Here is a 26,325-nt window from a genome sequence, read left to right on the forward strand (position 1 = left end):
GCCTTTCCTGTAGCAAGTATTGAAAGAAAGAACAAAACACCTTGGAATAGACTGTAGCTAAAACCGTTGCTTTTTGAGGGTGAGGTAAAACACTCTAGTGTGAACTTGCCAAGCTGTATTTGTTACGGCAGAGTACCGGCTCTACATTGTCCAGGCAATGTAGAGTTTGGGAAAAACTATTATTACCTAAGAGATTGTGGTCATTTGATCAGCTCTGCATGGGTACATCACTGTCACCGATAATTCTCTTCAGCACTGCTCTGTAACCCACTGTCTCATCGAGTGCTCGTACTTCAAGGCCTTTTTAGAGCCTTTCATCCTTACTGGGCCCAGAACGTTGCTCTCATCTTTTAGATTTCTTTGAATGAGCCTGGGATGATTTCAATGATTTTTGTGCATCACAATCACACGGGTGCTAAAACCTGCTAGCGAGGTTGTTGTGAAATAATCAGGGGGAGGGGATATGTTCATATTCTTTTAGCCCAATAAGTGTTCACTCTTCGCAGGTAGCTCTGGTGTGAGGGCTTAATGCTGGGCAAACACTCAATTTGAGGTGGTATCAAGACCTGGACAGTTACCTGCCAACACAGGAATATTCTGGTGCCTTTGCCTTCAACTAAGACCAAGTAATCACTCCCTCGTCATAGAGCGTGTGCGGTGGGGAGAGATCTTTCCAGATGTACTGCCAGCTGTGCTCAAGTCAGTGTCGCCTTATGGAGACACCTGCACAGGCTTCACCGTGTGTTTAGAAAGCAGTGCATTTTGAATTCACCCAGGGCTTTAGGTGGGGGAAAAAACTGGGGGTGGGGCAAACCTCTTAAAGGGGTGTGGTCTATCCAAGTAGGGGCGTGGTCTAAATAAAGATATGTATGACTAACACCATACACCCTCCCCAGAGGTGCAAGTAGAGCCAAATTTCGACAGGGTCGGGGGGGCTAAGAAAACATGGGGGGGGAGGGTTAATTCGTCAAGCAATAGGCAGAGTGGAGCTGCAGGAGCGGGTTGCAGGATCGCAATCTTAAGCCGTACCAAAAATAAGGCGCTAAATCTATGAAATTACATGTTTTTTTATTATCCTTAGTTCTAGGTAAATTACCCAACAAACAAAGCTTTACTCAGAATGACTCGGAGATAGGGGTCTGAAAAGTCATTAATTAAAGAGAGGAATTTCTGTCCAAAACTGTGATACTTCCCCACAGTCCCGCATCATATGATAAAAAATCTGCATGAAAGGATCTGCAGCGTGCACAAAGGTCTGCGTTTTCCGGATCTAGCCTGGCAATTCCAGCTAGAGCAAAATAAGTTTGGTGCTAGAAAAAAAAAAAAAAGAAAAAAGAAAACATACTACCTCTACGAGGCCCGAAAATAGAGCCCGATAGATGCCCGTTTTGAGGCCCCCTGGAAATAATTGCCGGTGCTCAGACCCGGCCCACTTAAATCCCTGAATTCACCACAGGCTAGATTTAAGCGTGACCGGTTATTCACATTTGAAGGATGAAATGCAGTTATGTTATTTACTGTAAAAGGCAGAGGCGGGAAGACTGCCCCTTAGCCAACTAAAGGATTTTCTCTAAGTCCAGTAGAGCATGGGCAAGCTACCCAGCAAGGGACAGAGAAATAAGTAACGGAGCCTACCCCAGCCCCACCAAGCTTACAGAGGTGAGCTAGTCGTTACTCCAACCAGCCTACTAAACTCTAAGTGGTGTTCAGGTTAACCAGAGCCAAACTTTAAAAGAGTGGTGCACGAGGTGACAGGCCACCAGGGTGGAGGCAGGTGCCACGTAAGCACTGTGCTCAGAACACTGACCTAGCACCATTCTGTAGCAGGGGCACCACACAGCTAACTCACTGGCCTCTTGTGCACCTCTCATTCAGTTCACCCTTCCTAGTGATAGTTACCTCAAGGCAAAATGACATGTTCGAGTTCAAGGATAAATACGAGGCAATGGTAGGGAGGGATTGCTTTAATGAAGACAGTGTGTCCACAAACATTGCCAGCTGTACGACAGCAGGGCCTACACCAGGGGCTACGAAGGCCTGATTAGGTGTGTGCCCTTGGCCCTGTAAACCACGTTTACACAACAGTGAGGAGCACCGCCCTGACAACATGGGGAGGGGTATAGTCGCGTGCCCACACTGGGCGAGGAAAAAAAGAGTGGTGTTTGCTAACATAGGCAAAACTGTTGTTCCCTCTCTTTTCTATTCACAAAGGTAACAGGTTCCACCACTTGCCCTGCTTAGCATTTCTCAGAACAAGAAATATCTGGTGGGAACCGGACTGGTGCCCCTGGGCCCTGCATTGGGTGCAATCACTAGTGCGGGAGAAACATAATCCTAGGGCAACGATGTGCCATTGTACCACAGCCACGAAGACCTTCCACTTGTGTTCTATAGCTCAGAGTCTCGCGCCATCATAGTTAGGCTCCAGGTTTTATGGTATTTAATTTTTTTAAACATTTCCATCTGTATTTATCCATATTTCTTTTTTGGCCATCTTATTAGTATTTATTTATCCATACTTATTTTGTGTTTTAAGAATAAATGGAGCTGTAAAATGGTATATTTCCACATTCATTTAACTCTTAGACGTGCGCTCATGCGTAGATTCTGTCGCGTTTCAGAAAATTAAGCAGCCACATATAACAAAACACTACACTCACAGGAACATATTAGTTTTCTAATATAAATATATGATAGCTCGTTAACCTATGCCTGTATTTAAGGAAATCGCATCCTGTTTTTTAACTTCCCATCCTGTCTACTTGCTCAGTTGTCGCCTGGAATTGATGAAAGACAGAATTGAGTCTCACAAGAAGCACCATTCTCAGTATTTTTACACTTTTAAAAATAAATACAGACAGGAAACCTGGTTTTCGGTCTGTATTTATCAGCAAAACAAAATCAGTGAAAAAGGAAAACCGGGAGCATTAATCTTAGTACAGCTACAAGGGCCTTGCACTTCTATTGTACAGCACGGAGAGTTCAGATTCATCATACCACAGCTGGAAGAGCCTTTTCCGCAGCCCTGTGAGATCCGTACCTTCATACTAGAGCTACAAAAGTCCTGCACTTTTGTTCTACAGTCCACTGCGCGCAGAGCCATTATACTACAGCCAGGAGACAATCGACACTTCATTTACTCCACAGCTTGGTAGAGGAGGCAGAGCAAAGCAGACAGGCAATATGAATAGGTTTCTAGGCTCTCCTAAGAGCATGCCAAACCATTGACTTGCAGCCATGGGAGCTCACAGGGGTGCTACAGTCCAGGAGAACTCAGAACCAATGGACTACTGACAAAGAGACCATTGTTTATAATCGCACCACAGAGGAGCTCCGAGTTATCGTACTAGAGCCATGAGAGCCTAGAGCAGTGCATATCAAACATTTTAGAACTACGACCTGATTTTTAGAACAACAAACTTTCGCAACCCACCTATTTTAATGGACATGAGGCTGGAGTGATTTTTAATGTGATAACAGCAATTTTTTTATAAAAAATCTCAAAACCTAGACCAAGCCCTTGGGTGTAAGTCCTCATTCAGTTTTGTTTTAAAACGAGGTCCAGTTGTTCATTCTGGACTCAGCACATATTTTGTAGTTTTGTATAGCGCAAACACAGCTTAAGGACATTGGTGCACTCTCCATGAGAACTAGACTACATTACACATGGTCAGATTCATTTTATTATAAGCATGGAAGATTTAGTGATTTGCCCAGAATCAAAAAAAGTGGAGCCGAAACCAGGACTCAAATCTGATTTCCCAGATACAAAGTTCGGATCTATGAGTGAAAGTCAATACACAAGTGGTATGTTGTGTATGATCGTGTGCAAGGAGCTCATTTTTTGTTGAAATGGCTTTGTGAAGTAAAAAGACAGCAGCAACAAATACTGGAAGGCTCACCCGGAGTCTTGCTTGGAAATAGTTTCAAGAGTGTGTTGCAAAACTGGAATTAGGGACATTGTTCTCCACCTCTGCAATGTTGCACAACAGGGTTGATAATTTTACATATTACTTACTTATAGATAAAACTTTCACGACCCTCCAAAAATCAGCTTGTGACCCACCAGTGGGTCCCGACCCCCAGTTTGGGAAACGCCGGCCTAGATACATTCTACAGTTCCATTACTTGAGAGCCTGGTACAGGAGCCAGTGCAATATGGACAGTAGAACCTAGAGACCAGTTCATACTGCCTGGTAGAGTGCCAAACCATTGCATTGAAGGCAAGGGAGGCAAAAGTCTCAGAGAGCCCTCAGGCATTATACCACAGCACAAGAGAGCTTTGATGACTTATCACAGCCAAGTGAGTTCATATGTTTTATTTTACAAACTAAGAAACCTCCAAAGTCTTACTACAGTCAGGTAATTGCCTTTCGCGATTCACAATTCAAAAGAGTCCTGCACTACTAGCCCTCAAATCAAGGCAAGACCGGCAGCATCATACTACAGCCTGGGAGAGCCCAGGGCAACCAAACCTCAACATAGTAGAGCCACTAGCCATCACATTACACCTTAGGAGAGTCCCCCCAGCTATGATACTACAACTCAAGAGAGCCCTGAATCACTGTAAAACAGCCCACACAAACTAAGACATATCTTAGGCATATGTGCACGATATGGTGTCATGCTGTGTACACACTAGGAGAACCCAGAAGTAGCATACGACACCCTAGGAGAAATCAAGCAACCATACTACACCCAGAAGAACAATGTATAGCAGCTGCATCTACCTCCCAAGAGAAGCAATAGCTACCATACTACATGCCAGGAAGCGCAACACACATATTGCAGCCAAGGACAATCCTAAGGCATCATACCACCATCTAGGCAAATCCATCCTTCTGAACTGCAGACCAGGAAACCCAGGGCAAACCTACTAGAGTCTAAAGCCATCATACTATATTCCAGGGTTACCCTGGGCCATTCAATTACGGTCTAGAAGATCCCAGAGCCATCCAACATCAGGCCGAATGAGTTCCTTCACTCACTGCCACAGAGGCAAACAGCTCCCTCTACTCACTTAAAGGAGGAGGAAGAGGCGAGCTCAAAAGCAAATCAATGATGCCATCTTGTTTTCCTTAAAAAATAAAATACCCCCCAAAAAATGGATGCACTTCACATGAATATTCTCCGAAGTGATGGCACTGCCTGGGTGTAGGCATGATACCTTTTCATGGACTCGGAGGAGCCACTACTTCGGCTGAGGGTAGTGGTACGGTCCAACGCGGTTACAGCTCAATTGCCTGGCCTCCAGTGGCAGCAAGAGTGCACCATTATAAGAGGGAGTGCACAGACAGCTTCGTAGAACTCCTTCCCTGGATTCTGCCATAGCACGAGTGCTCCAGTTTCCCCAGTGGAGATGGTACAGTACATTAAACTCCTTTGGAGCGGCCAGTCAAACTACTGCAGGTTAGCTGTCCTCTCTGGCCGGAAGGCACAATGCCACCAATGTTGCTACGCTGGCACCATGCAGAGGCCACTGAAAAAGTCACATCTTTTTTCTTCCAGTGCCTGCAGAAAGTTCTGTATCCTCTCTTCTCGCTGCGTGGTGAGCTGCAGGAGCAACACTTGGCGGAGCTGAGGGTCTGCATGGGGCATCAACGTTGCAGCCTGCTGGAGCTTTTCTGCCGCCACAGCCTGGTCAGCGATCAACTGCTGCCGTGTAGTCTCCTCCGAGTGTAGGCCTCTGGCTTTCTGAAAAGAACACATTGATAGAGATCAGCTGCTTGTGCACCTAAATGCAAGAACAGGGACAGAGTAAAGGGCTAAGTACAAACACTTCATGTATCTCTGTATGGAGACATTAGCATGCGTTTTGGTGTTGTGCTGGTGTGACTGCCAATCAAGTACCTGCAGATGCCCAGAACGCTCGGGCTGCCTTTTAAGGCTGGCGAGTGATGCCCTCATAAGCCTGCTGCTCAGGTCCCAGAGGCTCTTCAAGACCTGACATGCAAGAGACAGCATGCGCCACATGTGCAGTGTGTGTGTGTGTTTACTGGGATTTGACATACCTGGCCTGTTTTCATTAGTGTGACATTTGCTTCTCCCAGGAGCACCTCTTACTGTGGAACAAAAGCATACATGAAGCCTAGTTTTCCCAGGCACTCTGGCATTTATTTTGACTCTGTACACATAAGAGTATAAGAAAGAAATTCTTATGCTCAGGGCATGATGGAAGGTTAGTGGCATGAAGCCATATCACCAAGATAGTTGTTCCTTCTGTTGACGTGCTAAAATGGCCCTCAAAGAGGGTTCCCAAAACGTCACTGGCTTCCACAGGAAGTCTACTTTGGCATTTTCTGGGTGTGAACTCTTAACCTTCTGTGCCATGGCCACTATCTCAAGGGTGGGTTTCAAGGCAAAATAAGTCACTAATTCACACTTTTTCGCCTATCTTCCTTTTCAAATGACATGTCTGAGTGTCCAGGGCAGCCAGAACCAGCACAATTTATTTTGCAAATGCAGTGAAGACCCTTGGTCCCCAATTTGCGTTTCGTAATTCTTACAAATGGAGTAGCACCTTTGCTTCCTCACTGCATAACAGATGTTCTTTTTTTGCCAACTGCTTTTATTTGTTATTTAAATTACAAACAATAACCAAATTGCAGGATGTATACATTCTCTTGTATCACACACTGGCTGGTGTAGATCATTTTTTTTTTTTAAACAAAGTTTTATTGATTTTTTACATCAACACACAACCAAATGACAGTGGTTTCTTTAGTCTCACGAAGCATATCAATAGTACAACACTGGCTGGTGTAGATCATAAGGACATACAATATTGTTTATCAGACAGTCATAAGGGCGTTTCCGTTGGAGGTCATACATCTGTCTACCCCTATATCAGACATCTATCCCCGGGGTCCAACCGTTCCACTGACTCCCGTAGTTCCCAGTCAAAACTTCATGGCCAAAGCTATTCAATGTCTGCATCTTGGTGCACAGCGTCTAGTGTAGTTACAGTGAATGATTTTAATTGTGCAACCAACCTTCTTGCGTCTGCCTAAAAACACTACAACTCGAATTAAAAGGAAATTTGACGACAAGGGGAGTGAGAAATAATGGAAACAGATTTTTTTTTTTAAATAAGTCAACATCAGATAAATTCAACCCATCCCCCCATAGTCACTGCAGACTGTTGCGGTTAGTGTCAATCAATCAATCAATCAATCAGGGGATTGGTAAAGCGCAACTACTCACCTGAAAGAGTCTCAAAGCGCTGGGGGAGGGGTGGGGCGTGGGGAATGGAGGGCGTGTGCAGCTCCTTGGAGTTCATTGTATTTCGAAGAGCCATGTCTTGGGGTCCTTCAAGAACTTCGGGTGTGTTGGTGTCTGTCATAGGAGGGAGTTCCATGCCTTGGCCGTGAGGTGGGAGGAGGAGCGTTTTCCTGTTCTGGTCTTCTTGATGCGGGGGACTGTTGCAAGGAAGAGCTGTGCTGAGCAGAGGGATCTTTGGGGTGCGTGGAACGAGAGGCGGTGGTTCATGTAGGCGGGTCCAGTGTTGTGGAGGGCTTTGTGGCTGAGAAGTTTGAAAGTGATTCTCTTCTCAATGGGGAACCAGTGTAGTGATCGTAGGTGTTGGCTGATGTGGCGCGGTAGGTTGAGGACTAGTCATGTTGGCATTCTACCAATCTGTCCTTCCTGAACAACTGAATCACAAACGTAAAGGGGACTTTCCTATAACTTGTCTTTTTGGATAGCACCAAACAAGTTCTCACGTAAAGGGTCCGACAGCTTCTTTGAGTAAGACCATGTTTCAAGGATATGAAAGGCCGATTTTGAAGGGCCTTCTGGAGGCTTGGAACTTCTATGGCTGAGTTTGTCCAGCTATAGTAATTCTGTTAGCAAGCCCATCTTGAATCCTCCTTGACTTTTATGCAATCAATGGAGCAATGAATCAGAGTACGAACAAGAAATGAACTCCAGCAGGAGTGCTCCAGAGCAAAAAAGACTCTGTGAGCAGGCCGTTGGGCGGAAGATATCAAGAAGCACACTAGTGCTGTGAAAATTATGTAGATGCTTTACCGTGCTTGGATCTAAAGTACCAGTAGCAGCACTATTCTTTATCTTATATAATAATTATCAGACCACTGGGATATTAGGATTTCACACAGTACTTCACAGCTCATTAGGGGAATCCTCCAGCATTATAGTTGCAAGCGCCATGAAACCGCATGGTGAACATGCGCTCTACAAATACTTTTAACATAACATACATCCAGAGATTTTTTTTCATACACAATCCGAGTTCTGACAGTCTGTTATTCCGCTCTAAAACTGAGGCAAAGTTACATTCCTGAAGCCAAGATGATACAATCCAAAGAATAACAAACTGAAGCCGGATAGGGTGACTTATTGTAAAAAAAAAAAGTATGTTCTGTTGCCTAATTACACTAATAACCTAGGGAGTGGAGTCAAGCCCATACTTAATTCTGAAGGGCATCTCTGGGAATTTTGCATCAGCTAGAATGATGTATGGAATTTGGTTTATTTCCTGTGGCCTAATTACACTCAATCACCCTTGTGTGTCAAGGAAGTATTTTATTCTAAAGGGCATCTCTGGGTTCATAACAAAACGTTGCCTGTATATATTTATGAGTATGAACCTCAGTTTATGCTAGATCATCAGATTTAGATTATTTGTCACTGTTTTAGGCATCTGAGCTTCCTGCTCACTGGGACATAGCTTCACAAACAGTCGAAGGTGACATGGATGGGTTTCCCTTTATTATCTCTCATGTCTTGCCTGCATTTTCCCATTAACTGTAGTGGATCCAAGAGAGAAATTCATACACAGTCACATCTTTCTAGCTCTGAAAAGACCTTTTCTTTAATGGTGGACCAGTGCTCACATAGCTGCTACATCTAATGGGCCTCTTCTGCCACATATTGTTGCTCCCTAGCTCTATTGTGCTTGAGTAGTCACGGACATCTGAAGTTCTTTGGATGGAAGAGGGGAGGGAGTGCTGGGGGGAAGGTTTCTGCATAAGCCGAGAGGTGATTAGGTAATGTGGCATCAACATCTTGAAATGGTATTTTGTCACCAATAGGACCCATACATATCTCGGGATGAGATAGCGGAAGGGCCATGGTTTCACAGTTCTAACACTTCAAGCAACCTCCTCCTCATATTCCTAGCTACAATATACCTTTGGTACTTGCATGGAATGAACACCCTTTGGTAGACTTTGAACCATGCTGTTTTCCCCTCTAACTTCCAAGCAGGTCTGAGGTGGCATGCTCCTTATTCCATAAGGGCAGGCAATCTGAATCAACTAAAAAAGCACAAATATGCAGTGTAAGCTGTCATTTACATTGCAGTGGCAGCTAGCCTAAAAAAACATAAAAATTAACAAAAAGTTAAAGCCCAGAGACAAAGTAGATATCCAACTGCTAAAGCAAAATTGTCAGGGTTGGGTTAAGGTGGAAGGGAAGAAGAGGAAGCACATTCAATGCCAGCATAAACAGACATTCATATTGTGGTTACCTCCAGCGCACTTTGATTCAGCTGGTACTGGAGCACAGCTTCACACAGATTCCAGAAGGAATATTCAGGCCACAGGACAGGCTGGAAAACTAGGCACGAGTGAGAGGTCTGTGGGTGAGAAGGCAAACGTATGAAAAAAGAAAATGACACATTGGCTCCTCCCAACAGCAAAAAACTGTCTTCGCTGATAATTACTCACTTTGGGGGAGAAAATGACCTATTGAATTTCTAATGCCACTTCAAGAATATGTCAGATGTCTGCCATTCCTTTCAACCCGTGTGTCCCCCACGATAAACCACAAGGCTCCTACTTTAACTTATTCCTATTTGAGAGACAGAGTTTAGAATACACACCTTAATCTCGTTTCCCACAAGACAACTCACCTGATCTCCCTGTGGAACTGTTACCACTACTGTGAATGCTTAATATCCTCTATGGGTGCCCTACTCTTGAGGACACCCCCAAAGAGGGCACTGTCCCATCATTAGTGTGTCTAAGATTCATTTTGGTCTCCCTCTTGATGTTCAAACATCAAAGAGCTCTCCCAATCTCCATGACCTCACCTACAGTTGTCCTATCCTGTATGTCTTCTATGGCACCCTTGTCTATATTACTCTTTTGGTGTTCAGTCTTTAATGGCATCTTTAGTGGATGCCTGTTTTGAAGTGCATCTTCAATAGGTGACCTCCATAGGGTTCCTAAATGAGGGTAAATTACATTCCCAGCATGTATCTCATTCAAAGACAACCTGTACATGGGTCAAGTCATGACTGGCATCCCTTAAGGATGGTAAAGTCCTGTTCAATACAGGCACTCCCGGGCGCCTCTCATTTTGATCAAGCTTTCTCCTGGTGCCTGGTCTTCAATTATACATAATCCCGACAGATGGCCTCTTTGAGCTTGGGGACATCCTCAACTCGCTGACTCCCTCACTAGCTGCCCCAGTTTTAACAAGAGAAAAAGATGAAGGGATTTGTTTTGCAGCTAACCAAGGATACATTGCATTTTCTTTTAATGCTTTGCAGTTACAAAAGAGAAGGAGTAGTTTCTGTCCTGTAACTCCAGTTCTGTAGTAGGGGTATCTCTGTTATAGTCATAATCTAGTGAATAGTCCCGCCCATGTGCGTGGACCCCGGAGCAATAAAAAATAATCTCTTAAGGTGTCGAAAAATGCAGAAATGCACAGACACTTAAGAGAGAATTAAAGACAGATAATGCAGCCTATATCCACAGGCTACACTGTCCAGTACTTCAACTAGAAATTCCACCAAAAATCCACAAACAGGAAAGCCTGTCCAGATTTCTCTTGCTTTAACAGCAAAAAAAACCTCTGGAATGATAGAGAGGAAGAAATGGACAGACAAGCCCCATAGGCTGCCATTATGTGGCTCAGAACAGGATACTGTGCCTTTAAGAGAACTTTCCAGAACTTCACAGTATCCCAGAATGCACTGCAGGTCCCTTTTACTTTCAGTTCTTTTTGAAGGTGTAACACGCCAGACCTGTAGCATTCCTTACATGAATATCTCTCTCCACCAGGGAGGAGGGTGGGCGCTTATGACTATAACAGAGATACCCCTACTACAGAACTGGAGTTACAGGACAGAAACTACTCCTTCTGTAGTAGGGGATCTCTGTGTATAGTCATAATCTAGTGAATAGAATGGCAAGCCCATCCCCACACCAAAGCGGCGGTGGAGAAAAGAGAAATAACACCACTACTGTGCGAACAGATTTCGCAGCGAAGCCTGCCCAACCTGAGCGTCTGCCCTGGCATCAGTGTCCAGGCAGTAATGTTTACCAAAGGTATGGACCGACTTCCAAGTGGCTGCCTTGCAGATTTCTGCAACTGGAACATTACGGAGCAAAGCAGTCGTGGCAGCTTTGCCCCTGGTGGAATGAGCCTTAGGTTAACCCCCTAAGGTCTTATTAGCCTTTTGGTAACACAATTGTATACAGGACACAATCCACCTCGAGATGGACTGTTTAGAGGTAGCAAGACCCGTCCTGACTGATCCATAATTGATAAACAATTGGTCTGATCTACGAATATCCTTGGTTTTATCCAGATAAAATTTCAACACCCTCCTGACATCCAGGGAATGCAGGGACCTTTCCGCTGGAGAGGAAGGATTCTGAAAAAACATAGGTAAAGTTATGGTCTGGTTAACATGAAAATCAGATATAACCTTTGGAAGAAATTTAGGGCGAGTACGCATAACAACCTTAGTAGCATGAAATGCAGTATAAGGTTCTTGACAACACAACGCCTGAATTTCACTCACCCTGCGGGCCGATGTAATGGCCACGAGGAACGCCGCCTTCCAGGACAGGTGCTGCAACGGAGCCTTATGAATAGGTTCAAAAGGTTCCTTCATCAATCTGGACAGCATCACATTCAATTCCCATGAAGGCGAAGGAAGCCGGACAGGAGGGAACACTTTCTTCAAGCCTTCCAAAAAATCTTTGATCACAGGGATCTGAAAGAAGGAAGTCTGTGAAGGGCATTTCCTGTAGGCAGTCAACGCAGCCAGATGTACCTTAATGGAATGTACATTAAGGCCAGACTGCGCCAGATGTAGAAGATACAGAAGGATGACATCTTCCTTACACGTCGTTGGGTCATAGTTCTTGGACTTGCACCAGATGCAAAACCTCTTCCACTTGTAAGCATAAGAAGTCCTAGTGGAAGGTCGCTTAGCCTCCTTCAGTATGTCCATGCAATCTTCTGGTAGATTCAGATAACCATATTGCACTATCTCAGGAGCCATGCCGCCAAACTCAAAGACGAGAGGTTGGGGTGCAACATCTGCCCCCCGAACTTCGTGAGAAGGTCCGGCCTGCCGTATGTGAGGAAGGAGAGACCGGTGAAGCAGGTCCGTGAACCACCACTGTCTGGGCCATTCCGGGGCAATTAGGATCATCCGCGCCCTGGACTGGGACAGCTTGATGAGCAGCGCCGGAATCAGGGGAATGGTTGGAAAAGCGTACAGAAAGCTGTTCGACTAGTTGATCCATAACGCATTCCCCAGCGTCCCTGGCTGGTAGTACCTGGAGGCGAAGTCTCGGCATTTGCTGTTTTCGGCGGTGGCGAACAGATCTACATCTGGAGTCCCCCACCTTGCGAAGACTTCTAGTACTTCGTCGTTTATGACCCATTCGTGGTTTTCCTGAATCAGTCTGCTCAGTGCGTCTGCCTGAACATTCTGCACACCTGGCAGATGAGTAGTCGTTATCGTCAGTCCTCTGGCCAGGTGCCAGTGCCAGATCGCCTGCGCCTCCTGCGACAGAGTGCACGATTTCGACTCCCCCTGCTTGTTGAGGTAATACATCGTGGTCGTATTGTCCGTCTGAACAAGCAGAGAGTTGGTCCGGAAGGACGGATGAAAGGCCTTCAGTGCCAAGTGAACAGTTCTGAGTTCCAGGAAATTGATGTAGTACGTAGACTCCGTCGGGGACCACGTCCCTTGAATCAGTAAGTCTCCGCAGTCCGCCCCTCAGCCAAGGAGCGACACATCCGTCACAATAGTCTGCATGGGAATGTCCTTGTGGAAGGGAACCCCTCTGAGGAGATTCTCCGCTGAACACCACCACTTCAGAGACTGAAGAGCATGCAGAGACAGTCGTATCTTGTCGTCCCAAGATCCTTTCCTCTGATCCCACTGATCCTCCAAGCACTCCCGCAATGGTCTCATGTGCAGCTGTGCGTGTGGCGTGAGGAAGATACAAGAGGCCATCGACCCCAGTAGAGAAGACACCGTCCTCACTGTTGTAGATGGAGCGGTCATAAGAGCCTGAGCCTTCCGAAGGAGTGATAATCGTCTCTCCTCCAAAGGAGACACCCTTGCCGACAGCGTATTGATGGAGGCTCCCAAGTACTGTATGCATTGGACCGGAGTCGGGACAGACTTGGACATGTTGATGTGCAACCTCAGCTTGTTCAAGAGAACGGCACGTCTTCGGAAGTGCGCTTGAGCTTCCGAGAAGGAGGAGGCCTTGATCAACCAATCGTCCAGGTACGAGTAGACAAACACCTTGTTCTTCCTTAGGTGTGCAGCTACCACTGCCATGCACTTCGAGAATGTTCTGGGCGCAGACTTTAGCCCGAATGGCAGTACTGTGTACTGATAATGATTGGCGTTGACTTGGAATCGCAAGAACTTCCTGTGTTTGTGTGCAATGGGCACATGGAAGTACGCATCCTGTAGGTCTATAGCATATAGCCAGTCTCCCTGTTGCAGCTGAGGATAAATCTGTTGCAACGACAGCATGCAAAACTTCTCTCTGCGAATCCACTGGTTTGCTTGTCGCAAATCCAGAATGGGCCTGAACTCGTTCTTGTCCTTCTTGCGAACCAGAAAGAACCGGGAGTACAGACCTCTTCCTCTTTGAGACAGAGGTACATCTTCTATCGCCCTTTTCCTTAACAGGATATCTGCCTCCGCCTGGAGGTTGCGCAGTTGAAACTGCGAGCTGAGCGGTGGAATCGATGGAGGCGGGCTGGTGAACCGAAGACTCTATCCATTGCAAACAATATTCAGCACCCACTTGTCCGGAGTAATTTTTCTCCACTCTGCCAGAAAAAATTGAACGCTTCCCCCCACCGGAGCGGGTAACGGATGTAGGGGAAGTAACCGCTCAGGGTCGAGACCCGGATGCGCCTTTGTTCGCTGTAGAGGACTGCTGGCCTCCTCTACCCTTCTGGCGCTTCTGGAAGGGCCTCCGGAACTGTTGCTGTTGTTGCTGCTGCTGTCCCGAAGCCTGCCCTCGCCCGCTGCCCTGTGCCCCGAACCGCCTCTGGAACGGGCAGTAGGCCTTCTTTTCTTTGGGCTTCTCCAACCCAACCGCCATCAGGGTATCGGCCTCTGCTTTCATGCGGGCCATCTCATCGTCCACATGCTTGCCGAACAGGGTTTCCCCCGAGAAGGGCAGATTGGCCACCCTCTGCTGAGACTCCGGCTTGAGTGATGTGAGCTATAGCCAAGCAAGGCGCCGTTGGTTGATCCCATGATAGTATCAATGGGCCGCCAAAAGAGATACATCAGCAGCCGCGCTGATGACCTGGTTAGATACCAGCATCCCCTCCTTCAGGATCTCCTGAAAATCCTCCTTCTTTTCTCGTGGAAGGAGTTCCGTGAACTGCTGGAGGGATTCCCACAGGGCACGATCATACCGCCCTAGCAGAGCCGCATCGCTAGACGCCTTCATGGCCGTAGATGCCGTCCCACAGGCCTTCCTGCCAGCGGAATCAATCCATCTGCTCTTCTTATCAGGAGGCACGGTAGAAGACGGGGAGGTAGAATGTTGTTTCCTGGCCCCCATCACTATAACAGAATCCGGAATCGGATCCATCCGCAGAAAATCCGGGTCAGAATCCGGGGCCGTGTATTTCTTAAGGAGCCGGGAGGGAGCGGCCTTCGTCGCTGCTGGTGTGAGGAACAGCTCCTCCGCAGGCTCCACCAATCCTGGTACCAGCGGTTGTAAAGGGCGAGACAAATGTTTCTTATGAAGCGTCTCAAAAATCACGGACGTCGTGGGTGTCGGAGCCGTCACCGTGATTCCCAATTTTGCTGCACCCCTCAGGAGAACATCCTAGAACGTGCTGATGTCGTCCACAGGAGACACTCTCGTCCCCGGGGATTCCGACAAAGTCGGTGAATAGGTCCTGGTCCTGGAAGAGTCCGTGCGGGACCGTGATCGTCGCCTCCCATGGCGCCGTCTGGACCTAGTGGAGGATCTGTGACAACTCCTCGATCTCCCCCTCCGTCCGGAGCGTGATCGCGACCTCCTTGGCTTCGGTCGATCCGCCGGTTCCACCGGGGCGGGCGACTTTGGCTTGGCTGGGGCCCTCGGCCGAGGGGTCCCCTTGGGAGGAGTCGGATGTCGGGGCAGTGAAACCGACCTCGGAGGAGGCTTGTCTGCCGGCAGCTGAGGTTGAGGTAGAGGTTGAGGATGCGGTGGAAGTGGCGTAGGCGGAGTGGGAGCTCACGGAGGAAGCCCCCTTGGCAAGGGAGGAGGAGGCGTAACCGACTTCTGCCTAGAAGGGGTATACACCACTGAGTACACCGAACCCGGTGATCCGCCTTCCTTTGTAGGCTGGGCCGTTGGTGAGTCTCCCTTAGGCACCTGGTGCCTGCTAGACTGACTCCTGGCGCCAGAACTCCTTCCGCGCCTTCTGGGCGTCGAAGAACGGCGACCGGACGGCGAGCGTCGGCCCCTCGACTGCGACCGTCTCTCCCTTGACGGCGAATGCCTTCGCCTCGACGGCGACCTCCTTCGCCTCGACGGCGACCTCCTTCGCCTCGACGGCGACCTCCTTCGCCTCGACGGCGATCGCCGACGCCGGGCCTCTCGACGTCGATTACTCGACGACGACTCCGACGACGACGACGACGAAATCGTCACCGGAGATCTCGACGGCGGTCTGTTCAGTTCCCTCGACGCCGAACGTTGACGCCGCTTCGACCCGGAGCTCTGGGGAACAGACTGCAGTCATCCCTCTAGACGCCGTTGTCAGTGCAATCGACACAGACGGAGAATGGGGACGCTTGCTGGTCTTCCTGCCCCTGGGGAGCCCCCCAGAGGCCTCAGCATGGGCAGAGGAAGCCCCTCCAGACCCACCTTGCGCCTTCAGCATTCTGTCCTCCAGGCCCTGAAGTCTGATCTTCATTCTATCCCTCAGGGCCCTGCCAGAAAAGCCCTGACAAATGTCACACTCCTCTGGGACATGAGAAGAGGGAAGACAGATGATACACACCTGGTGTGGGTCCGATTCGGCATTCTTCCTGGAGCACTCTGGACATTTGTCGAATAATGCAGGCATATTGACAATCAAAGAGTGCACCAAAAGACAAACAGGAAGAAAAGCCACCAAAGTACTTCAGAAAAGTACTCAAAGAACTTGAAAAAAGTGAAAAATCACCAATAAACCCTTGAAAAGGGAGAGCTCAATGCTCCAGGGTCCTGCTTGCAGGAGCCGGAAAAAAGAACTGAAAGTAAAAGGGACCTGCAGTGCATTCTGGGATACTGTGAAGTTCTGGAAAGTTCTCTTAAAGGCACAGTATCCTGTTCTGAGCCACATAATGGCAGCCTATGGGGCTTGTCTGTCCATTTCTTCCTCTCTATCATTCCAGATGGTTTTTTGCTGTGAAAGCAAGAGAAATCTTGACAGGCTGTGCTGTTTGTGGATTTTTCGTGGAATTTCTAGTTGAAGTATTGGACAGTGTAGGCTGTGAATATAGGCTGCATTATCTGTCTTTAATTCTCTCTTAAGTGTCTGTGCATTTCTGCATTTTTCGACACCGTAAGAGATTATTTTTGTTGCTCCGGGGTCCACGCACATGGGCGGAACTATTCACTAGATTATGACTATACACAGAGATCCCTTACTACAGAACTAACCATGTACAAATAATTTTAGGCCTAACAAAGGGACAGTTTACAACAAAAAGCTAGATACCCTTTAAATGGAAAGGCAAGCAACTGCAGATGAGATTTGCCCTTACTTGGCCTCAATGTGTGGCTAGAGTACCCACGGCACTGAATAGCACATGACCTATGTCTGAGCATACCCGTGTCATGGAGGACATTTTGCAGAGGGATAAAGTAATTATCAGTGGTTCAGATTAATTCAAGCATGGAGATCACACATCAGCCTGTTCAGCAGGCCTAGGCTCTTTGCCAGAATTCTTATCTGTGAGCTAGACAAGATAAAGGTAATCAATATCGTTGATTATGAGACAACCCCTCCCCATTGCAAAAGAAGTCACAGCATACCTGCCACAGAAGGAAGTCGCTAAGGCGAACCTCGCCCGAGGTACGGATCAAGAGGTCAGGATTTGGGGAGTTACTGGTGTAGAGACACTTATCCAGTAGAGATTCCGAAACATCACTAAAACAGAGGAGCAGAGTGCACATTTATCTTGTTAGTGCATGAAGAAAGCAAGAGAAACAAAAGGATAAATGCTCAGAGAGGGCCACCGATGATTCAAGAGATCAGATTTGTCAAAACAATGTTTTTTATCCTCCAAAGGTGAATTACTAATCGGGTATAGCCCCCAATGTGGTCTGTATCCAAATGGCGTATTTGCAGATTGCGGGTAGCATGTAACTACTAATGCACCTTAAGAAAATAAAAAAAACATTGTTTTGACAACATTAATTACAATTGGAAGGAGCCCTGAAGCAGTCCCAAGGGAAATAAAACACGTTTGCTATGGCTAATATCAAAACGAGAAGATGAATAATAAAATATTGAATACAAACTGCATTAAGGACTCTTTTGCTGTTTCACTGAAATCTGGACAATTGATCTACATTATTTGTGGAGTAATATTGCATTTGAGATTTGAGCTGGAGTGCTTAGTAATATTGCACCACATTTGGTAAAGATGCCTGGAAACGAACAATCACTGGAATCCCGGAATGGAAACCTATACATCCCAAGCCGATAATCAAAAGGCAATGTCCCATCAGCAAACAAATCCATGCACAACATTTCCTACATAGACTCAAACTCCTCTGACAATTTGAAAAATAACCAAATGCCAAAAGGTCACTTTGACTCTGGTCAGTATCACCCAGAAGATGAAAAACACTCATATTCTGAAAGTGCAGCAGGACAATACAAATGATGGTAAAGTGCTACACAAATACATACAACAAGAGATTATGCATCAGTTCCTTTGCGTTCGGCTTTGTGAACTTCCACACCATATTTGATGTGGAAGAACAAGAGGTGATATGGGGAAAGGTAAAGATGACTTACATGCCAGTGGGCTATTCTCAATCACCCAGAGCTTACAATGTAGTAATACTTTTCAAGTGGTGTGGGCTACCTTAAAAAAATAATCAAGTTCAGCAACAGCCTAAAATCGGAAAATGTTTTGGTACCAAGTTTATTTAACTATTCCTTGCTAATTTCCCAAATTTGCATAAGGTAGTTTTCCCACTACGTTGGCAACTGCCATATGCTAACATTACTTTACCAGCAGTGTGAAAAGTTCGTCTTCATGCTAAATTAATGCTTAATCAGATTACGGTGTATCAAACTAGTTAACTATAAACATGGAAAAGGATAATGTTACTTACCCAGTAAGCATCTGTTCTTGGCACGTAGAGCTGTAGATTCACATGCTGTGCATAGCTTGCTATCTAGTGTTGGGTCTGGATGTTTGCACTTTGTTTCTCTTCAAAGAAGTCTTTCCAGTCATGAGGTAGGCGACTACTCCTTTCAACGATAGTGCGCAAGGGCCTCTACTCCTTTGTTAGATTGTTTGCCGCAGAGGGCGAGATTGGAGTAGTAGTAAAGAATAGAGATGTCCATGCGTATGTAAGTAAACTAAAAAGGGAACTGCAGCAGCTACAGGTATCCGGGGAGGTGGGTGGGCGCATGTGAATCTACAGCTCTACATGCCAAGAACAGATGCTTACTGGGTAAGTAACATTATCCGTTCGAGGCATGTGAGCTGTAGATCACATGCTGTGCATAGATTACATAGCAGTATACTCCCAAAGCAGTGGCTAACCTGCAGCTGTTGGAGTGGTCTGAAATAGTGTCGTGGGTACTGCTTGACCCACATTGGCTTGTTGTCTTGCTGACCCATTACGCAATAATGTTTAGTGAATTTGAGCGGTGTAGAGCATTTTGCAGCTTTGCAAAGGTCAACAATAGGAATGTTTCCTAAAAAAGCCATAGTGGCCCCTAGCTTACGAGTGGAATGTGCCCTAGGGGGTAGAGTTAGAGTTCTCTTTGCTTTCGCATAGCAGATTTAAATGCGCTCAACAATCTATCAAGCAATACCTAATTTGGAGATAGGATTGCCCTTGTATGGTGGCGCAAAAGCAACAAAGTTTCGTTTTACGAAAAGATTTTGTCCTTTCAATGTAGTACAAGAGTGCTCTTCTAACATTTAAGGTGTGTAGAGCTCTTTCTGCAACTGAATTAGGTTGAGGAAAGAATACGGGAAATTCTACCAACTGATTTATGTGAAATGCAGAAACGACCTTAGGTAAAAATTTAGGATTAGGACGAAGAACCACTTTGTCTCAGAGTAGTTGGAAAAGGGTTTCTTGTATGGTTAATGCCTGTAGTTCACTCACTCTCCTTAATGATGTGATTGCAATGAGAAAAGCTGTTTTCCAAGAGAGGAACTGTACTTTGCATTTGTGCATGGGCTCAAAAGGTGGGCCCATCAACCTTGTGAGGACTATATTAAGATTCCACACTGGAGCTGATGGAAATTTTGGTGGTAGGACTCTTTTTAGTCCTTCCATGAAAGTTTTGATCACAGGTACTCTAAATAACAACAAATGCGGTCTATTTTGTAGATATGCAGCAAATGCCGCTAGGTGTAATCTGACAGAGGTATAAGCCAATGCTAACTGTTGCAAGTGTAACAGATAGCCTATGATGTTCTGTATGGAAGCATCAAGATGGTGGATATGATTGTTACCACAGTAAATTACAAATCACTTCCACATTGCTGCGTAGAAGGCCCTTGTAGTAGGTCTTCTTGCCTCCCTAATGATATTCATACATTCTGGTGGAAGGTTTAAGTAACCAAACTCTAAGTCTTCAGGAGCCAGACCACGAGGTTCAGTTGCTTGGGGTCTGGGTGTCTGATTGCTACATGGCTCTGCGTGAGGAGACTGGAGGTTAAATGTAGCTTTTGATGCGGGACTAGAGATAAATCCAACAAGGTTGTGAACCATGGTTGATGTGCCCATGAGGGTGCTACTAGGATTAGTGTGAGAGATGTTTGCCGGAGCTTCTGAACCACTAATGGAATGAGTGGGAGAGGCGGAAAAGCTTAGGCAAATATCTCAGACCAGTTCATCCATAGTGCACTGCCCTTGGATTGCGGGTGTGGGTACCTGGAGGAAAAGCTTTGGCATTTTGCGTTTTGGACTGTGGCGAACAGGTCTATGTGAGGGACTCCCAAATTTTGAAAGTATGGGAGAAGAACCTGAGGGTGGAGCTCCCGTTCGTTTATTTGTGGTCTGTCTGCTGAGGATATCTGCAATCTGGTTGTTCACTCCTGGGAGGTGTTCCCCTAGGAGATACAGTTTGTGATGAATGGCCCACCTCCAGATGTCTTGGGCTAAGTGTGACAGTTGGAGAGAGTATCCCTCCCCCTGTTTTTGTATGCAATACATAGCTGTCATGTTGTCTGTATGAACCAAAACAGCTTTGCCTTTCAGGTGAGTCTGAAACGCATTGAGAGCTAGAAAGATTGTGCAAGCATCTCTAGATGATTGATGTGAAGCAACTTCTGCTGTTGAATCCACAGGCCTTGCACTGTGTGTTGTTGTCGATTAGCTTCCTTGCCAGTGAGGGACGCGTCCGCTGTCAGTACGATCTGTGGAACCGGGTGTACGACAGGCAGTCCTTTTGACAAATTTTGTGTGTTCCACCACTGCAGAGAGCGATGAGTACTGCCGCTTACCAACACTTGATCGGTCAATAGACCCTGTGACTGGTTCAACTGACTGGCTAAGCATTCTTGAAGTGGACGCATGTGCAGTCTGGCATGGGAGATGATTATGATACAAGATGCCATCATTCCCAGCAATTGCATATAAACCTGAGCTGGAATCCAATGATTGGGTTGAAATCGAAGAACTAAAGCCTGAATATTTTGAATTCTAGCTGCGCTGGGAACCGCCAGGGCTTTTTAAGTATTTAACGTGGCTCCTAGGTAGTCTTGAGTATTGGCTGGTTGGGGATGTGATTTTGTCGCATTGATTGTGAACCCTAGTAGAAGTAGTGAAACAGGAGGGTCAGGTTTAGCACAATCCTAACATGTAAATATATAGAGGCAGATTAATGAATCTTCTGGTTGTTTCTCAATAAACAAAGAGTTTTCCAATGACATTGATGGTTGGACATCACAAATGAACAACGTAGTTCAGTTTCTCATATTCTTTATTCAAAATTCCATAGGAGTAAGCTTGACAAAAAGACAGCCGACACGTGTTTCGTCAGTACTAAGGGTAAGTACTAAAGACTTTTTCAAGGCTAGGCAGGATGAAGAATAACGTCATGTGTCTCATGAGGGCTTGTCCAAACGAGAAGATATAAAAATGGAACCATGTAACAAAGAGGAAAGTCCGAAAAGTCAGATAATGGTCCAAATGTTGACGAATATAAAATCAAAGCATCCTGGTCCAAGTGTCATAATAAAGCACCTGGGAAGTTATAAAAGCGCCTGCATATATCAAATGCAAGACTCCCCCATACGGATGTCGTGACCAGGTGTGTTCAAACAGACCGGAGGAGTAATCGTTGTGTTAGTCAAATTGTCCCGATGGTGGATGCTGAGATTGAAGAGGGTACCTATTCTCACCTATTCCGCTATTACACGGATTGGACTCTACATGCTTCCTGTTACAGTGGGGCTTGGCTGCTGTATATTGGAATACTCCTCTAGGGACGTCCAGTATATGAGCTCACACACTTACATGTGAGCACAGGACGGTACCCTCTTCAATCTCAGCATCCACCATCGGGACAATTTGACTAACACAACGATTACTCCTCCGGTCTGTTTGAACACACCTGGTCACGACATTCGTATGGGGGAGTCTTGCATTCGATATATGCAGGCGCTTTTATAACTTCCCAGGTGCTTTATTATGACACTTGGACCAGGATGCTTTGATTTTATATTCGTCAACATTTGGACCATTATCTGACTTTTCGGACTTTCCTCTTTGTTACATGGTTCCATTTTTATATCTTCTCGTTTGGACAAGCCCTCATGAGACACATGACGTTATTCTTCATCCTGACTAGCCTTGAAAAAGTCTTTAGTACTTACCCTTAGTACTGACGAAACACGTGTCGGCTGTCTTTTTGTCAAGCTTACTCCTATGTCATTTTGAATAAAGAATATGAGAAACTGAACTTCGTTGTTCATTTGTGATGTCCAACCATCAATGTCATTGGAAAACTCTTTGTTTATTGAGAAACAACCAGAAGATTCATTAATTTGCCTCTATATATTTACATGTTAGGATTGTGCTAAACCTGACCCTCCTGTTTCATATGTATCTGGTCAATCTTTGATTGTCATTAATATCTCTCTTGGTAGTGGGGGATAGTGGTCTGTACAGCACTCCGTCTTCACAATTGAAGTTTTGTTACATTTCCAGCACTCAGCATATATCTAATTGTTAATAGTGAATGTGCGGTCCTTTCCTTTAGGATACACCACTACCGTCTCTCCCTCTCTACCTAGTAGAAGTAGTATCTAGATTATTCTGAAAGTGTGCTTAAGGCATTGCTGGTACGTGCTAGCTTTGATGAGTCAGTTGTCTAAGTAAGGGAAGACATGGATGCTTGTCTTCTCAGGTGAGCAGCTACTACCGCCAGACACTTTGTGAAGACTCTGGGGGCAGTGGTGACTCCGAATGGGAGTACCTTGAACTGGAAATGTTGAACCGCCACCACGAACCTGAGGAATTTGCAATGAGAGGGTGGATTGGAATATGAAAATAGGCGTCTTTTAGATCTGAAGTAGGCAGAAAGTCGCCTTTTTGCAGCAGAGGTAATACTTGTTGCAGTGTCACCATGTGGAAATGATCTGACTGAATGTAAAGATTTAGTTCTCTGAGATCTAACATTGGCCAGAGAGAACCATCTTTTTGGGTGTTAGGAAGTAAAAAGTGTATACGCCCCAACCGTGATGTTGCGGTGGTACGGGTTCTATAATTTCTTTTAGAAGTAGAGACTGAACCTCTTGTTTGAGGAGGTGTAGGTGATCTGGTGAAGGTTTCTGTTATTTTGGTGGAATGTTTGGAGGCGTGTTGATGAACTCCAGGCAGTAACCAGAACGGATAATTTGAACTACCCAATTGGCTGTTCTTAGTAAGTAAGTAAGTAAGTAAAGAGACTTTATTCGGTTTTGATTCAAACCATAAAAGTACATGAGCAATATAGAAAATTTAAGACACTTTAAAACACACAATAGTTATAAAACATGAGCGATAAAATGCAAAAGTGCAGAGTACAGCAAATTCCATACATAGCAAATTCATTAGTAAAGATAATCAAGTCGACAAAGATACCATCATTGGTCCAAACAATTTCTCAGCTTAATAGACAATTTTAAAAAATCAGTAACTTGAAGAATACTGTCACTGTGCAAAAGTTGCAGATACAATAATGCTGGTCTGATCTGGTTAAAATTAAGTTTCTTTAAAAGATCTACCAGATAGCGTTTGCGAGGGTATTAATAGAATTTGCATAAAAATATAAAATGTAGCATATCCTGTGGAGACTTACCGTCGCAGCCACAGGGAGCGGTAGGTTTAATAAAATTATCATTTTTTGGTCTAAACAGCAGATGATGAAAGAGATTTAATCTGAACCTCGTTAGCATGAACTTCTCATGGGAAGTCAACGAGCCCATCAAATAGGGCTCCATCGTATCACCTGTTTTTAACATAGCAAATTTTCTTACACTGGGTTTCAGGAGCTCTTCTCCTTCTCTTTTGAGCTTTCTGTCCACAAGGAAGGCACGCTTAACTGCCTCCACATCACCCTTTACAATCCCGCTCGGGTGCTCAAACAAGTCCAAGCGGCCGAGCCTTGAGAAGTTTGTACAGGGTGTGCCCATTGCCTTATCCTGAGACAGGTAATCTTTCATAATCAGGTGGGTCAGTGGTATATCTTGATTCAACCACAGTTTTAGCCAGCAAGTCAACGGGCGTAAAGAAAAAATATCGCATAGATATTGCGACCCTAGCTCTTCATGTACTACAAAATTAGATGTGCCTGCTGGGACACACAAAAGACGTTTCATGAAAGAGTTTTCAGCAATCTGTAGTTGCTCACAGGCCACATAGCCCCATATTTCGCTGCCGTAAACAGCAGTTGCCACTGATTTTGCATTGTAGAGTTTCATCATGGCATTATTAGGTTTTTTCCCCAGTTTTGATGCAAAGTTAAAAATAGTAGCATTCACCTTTACTAAATCCCTTTTCTTTTTGTCAAGATGTGGACCCCAACTAAGTTTGGAATCAAAAAGGACCCCAAGATACGAGAATGACTTCGAGATGGGGATTGCTACATTATCTATTTTAAATAAGAAGTTCCTTCTTGGTTGTTGGCCAACTTGCATGATGAAGGATTTAGAGTTGTTGACCATGAGGTCTCTGTCCGTCATAAAATTCTTAAAAGCATTTAATAAATCTTGGAGACTTTTCTCTGTTCTAGAAATTAAAACTGCATCATCTGCATATAAAAGTACTGGAATACCTCGCCTGCCGACTCTGGGACAGTCAGCCTTTACATTCTGCAATACGCTATCTAGCTCGTTAATATAAAAGTTAAAAAGAAAGGGGGCGAGAATACATCCTTGACGCACACCCTTCCCAATATTAAAATTACCAGTTACACACAGCTCTTGAGAATACCTAGCACTAGTGTTACTATGTAGATCAACAAGGAAGTTGACAATCCCACTGTCAACACCCTTTTCCCTCATGGACTGCCACAGCTTTCCCCTATTAACACAGTCGAATGCTGAAGACAGATCCATGAAAGGCAAGGTGGACAGTACCCTTTGGGGCAACAGTGTACTTGCTTAAAATGAGAAAGAGGTTAAGGCACTGTGTGATAGTAGAGCGTCCACTGCAGAAGCCATACTGAGAAATGGACTCAATACTGTTTTCCAACGCCCAGTCAAAGAGCCTCTGCAGTAGGATTCTGCCCACTATTTTAACCATGGAATCGATTAGTGAAATAGGTCTATAACAAAGAGGGCTACCCTTGTCCCCCTTCTTAAAAACTGGGACAATCGTTGATACCCCCCATGACTGTGGGCAGCCAATTTTAGCAGCTGCGTTAAAGACCGATTCTAATATGGGTGCCCAAAAGCAATGAGCTAAAAAACGGTGTTGGATTTAGCCCTGATCTCTTGACTGGGTGAGAGTATTCTGCTTAATTCAGAGACTCTGTCCATCACCACCCCTTGTTGTAAATAATTTAGTCCACCCTAAGCGTGGAAGGGTATACTCAGATGTGAGTCCCTTGCTCATTGCACCATCAGGATTCAAGCAAGCCGGGCCGAAGACGGCGGAAATGCCAGAAACCGGTCCCCGGAAGCTTGTTTCCTTCCCAGTGTAAGAATTGGCTTTTGTAGTCTGGTCTGCCCTGTTCCCATGATGCACTGGGCCAGGGACAGACTAATTTGCATACAGCCAGGTTCTGAAACTGGGATGGTGCAATGAGCTAAAAAACGGTGTTGGATTTAGCCCTGATCTCTTGACTGGGTGAGAGTATTCTGCTTAATTCAGAGACTCTGTCCATCACCACCCCTTGTTGTAAATATTTTAGTCCACCCTAAGCGTGGAAGGGTATACTCAGATGTGAGTCCCTTGCTCATTGCACCATCAGGATTCAAGCAAGCCGGGCCGAAGACGGCTGAAATGCCAGAAACCGGTCCCCGGAAGCTTGTTTCCTTCCCAGTGTAAGAATTGGCTTTTGTAGTCTGGTCTGCCCTGTTCCCATGATGCACTGGGCCAGGGACAGACTAATTTGCATACAGCCAGGTTCTGAAACTGGGATGGTGCAATGAGCTAAAAAACGGTGTTGAATTTAGCCCTGATCTCTTGACTGGGTGAGAGTATTCTGCTTAATTCAGAGACTCTGTCCATCACCACCCCTTGTTGTAAATACAAAAGCTGGGCTCAGACTTGTATAAATCTGGCGGGATCCCATCAGGACCCGGAGCTTTCCCAGCTGTAAGCCCCATTATGCCCTCAATGACCTCACCTCTATCAAACCTAATAGGATCACCACTATTGCAAGGAGGAGAATTGAAGTTAT

At 45.6% G+C, this 26,325-nt stretch overlaps 1 protein-coding gene across 2 annotated transcripts in view; it reads right to left on the minus strand.

The window, feature by feature from the left end:
- Nucleotides 1-3,665: 3,665 nt before the first annotated feature.
- Nucleotides 3,666-26,325, minus strand: part of DHDDS (dehydrodolichyl diphosphate synthase subunit) — a 115,324-nt gene continuing 92,664 nt past the window's right edge. For both annotated transcript variants that reach the window (XM_078682644.1, XM_078682645.1), the window contains exons 7-9: nt 17,268-17,382; nt 9,491-9,598; nt 3,666-5,694 (exon numbers count right to left, since the gene is read on the minus strand). In XM_078682644.1, coding sequence (XP_078538770.1) covers nt 5,455-5,694; nt 9,491-9,598; nt 17,268-17,382 — 463 coding nt within the window. In that variant the 3' untranslated portion in view covers nt 3,666-5,454. The remainder of the gene's footprint in view (nt 5,695-9,490; nt 9,599-17,267; nt 17,383-26,325) is intronic.

Source organism: Lissotriton helveticus, chromosome 3_1 (assembly GCF_964261635.1).
Source record: "Lissotriton helveticus chromosome 3_1, aLisHel1.1, whole genome shotgun sequence".
NCBI classification, from domain to species: Eukaryota; Metazoa; Chordata; class Amphibia; order Caudata; family Salamandridae; genus Lissotriton; species Lissotriton helveticus.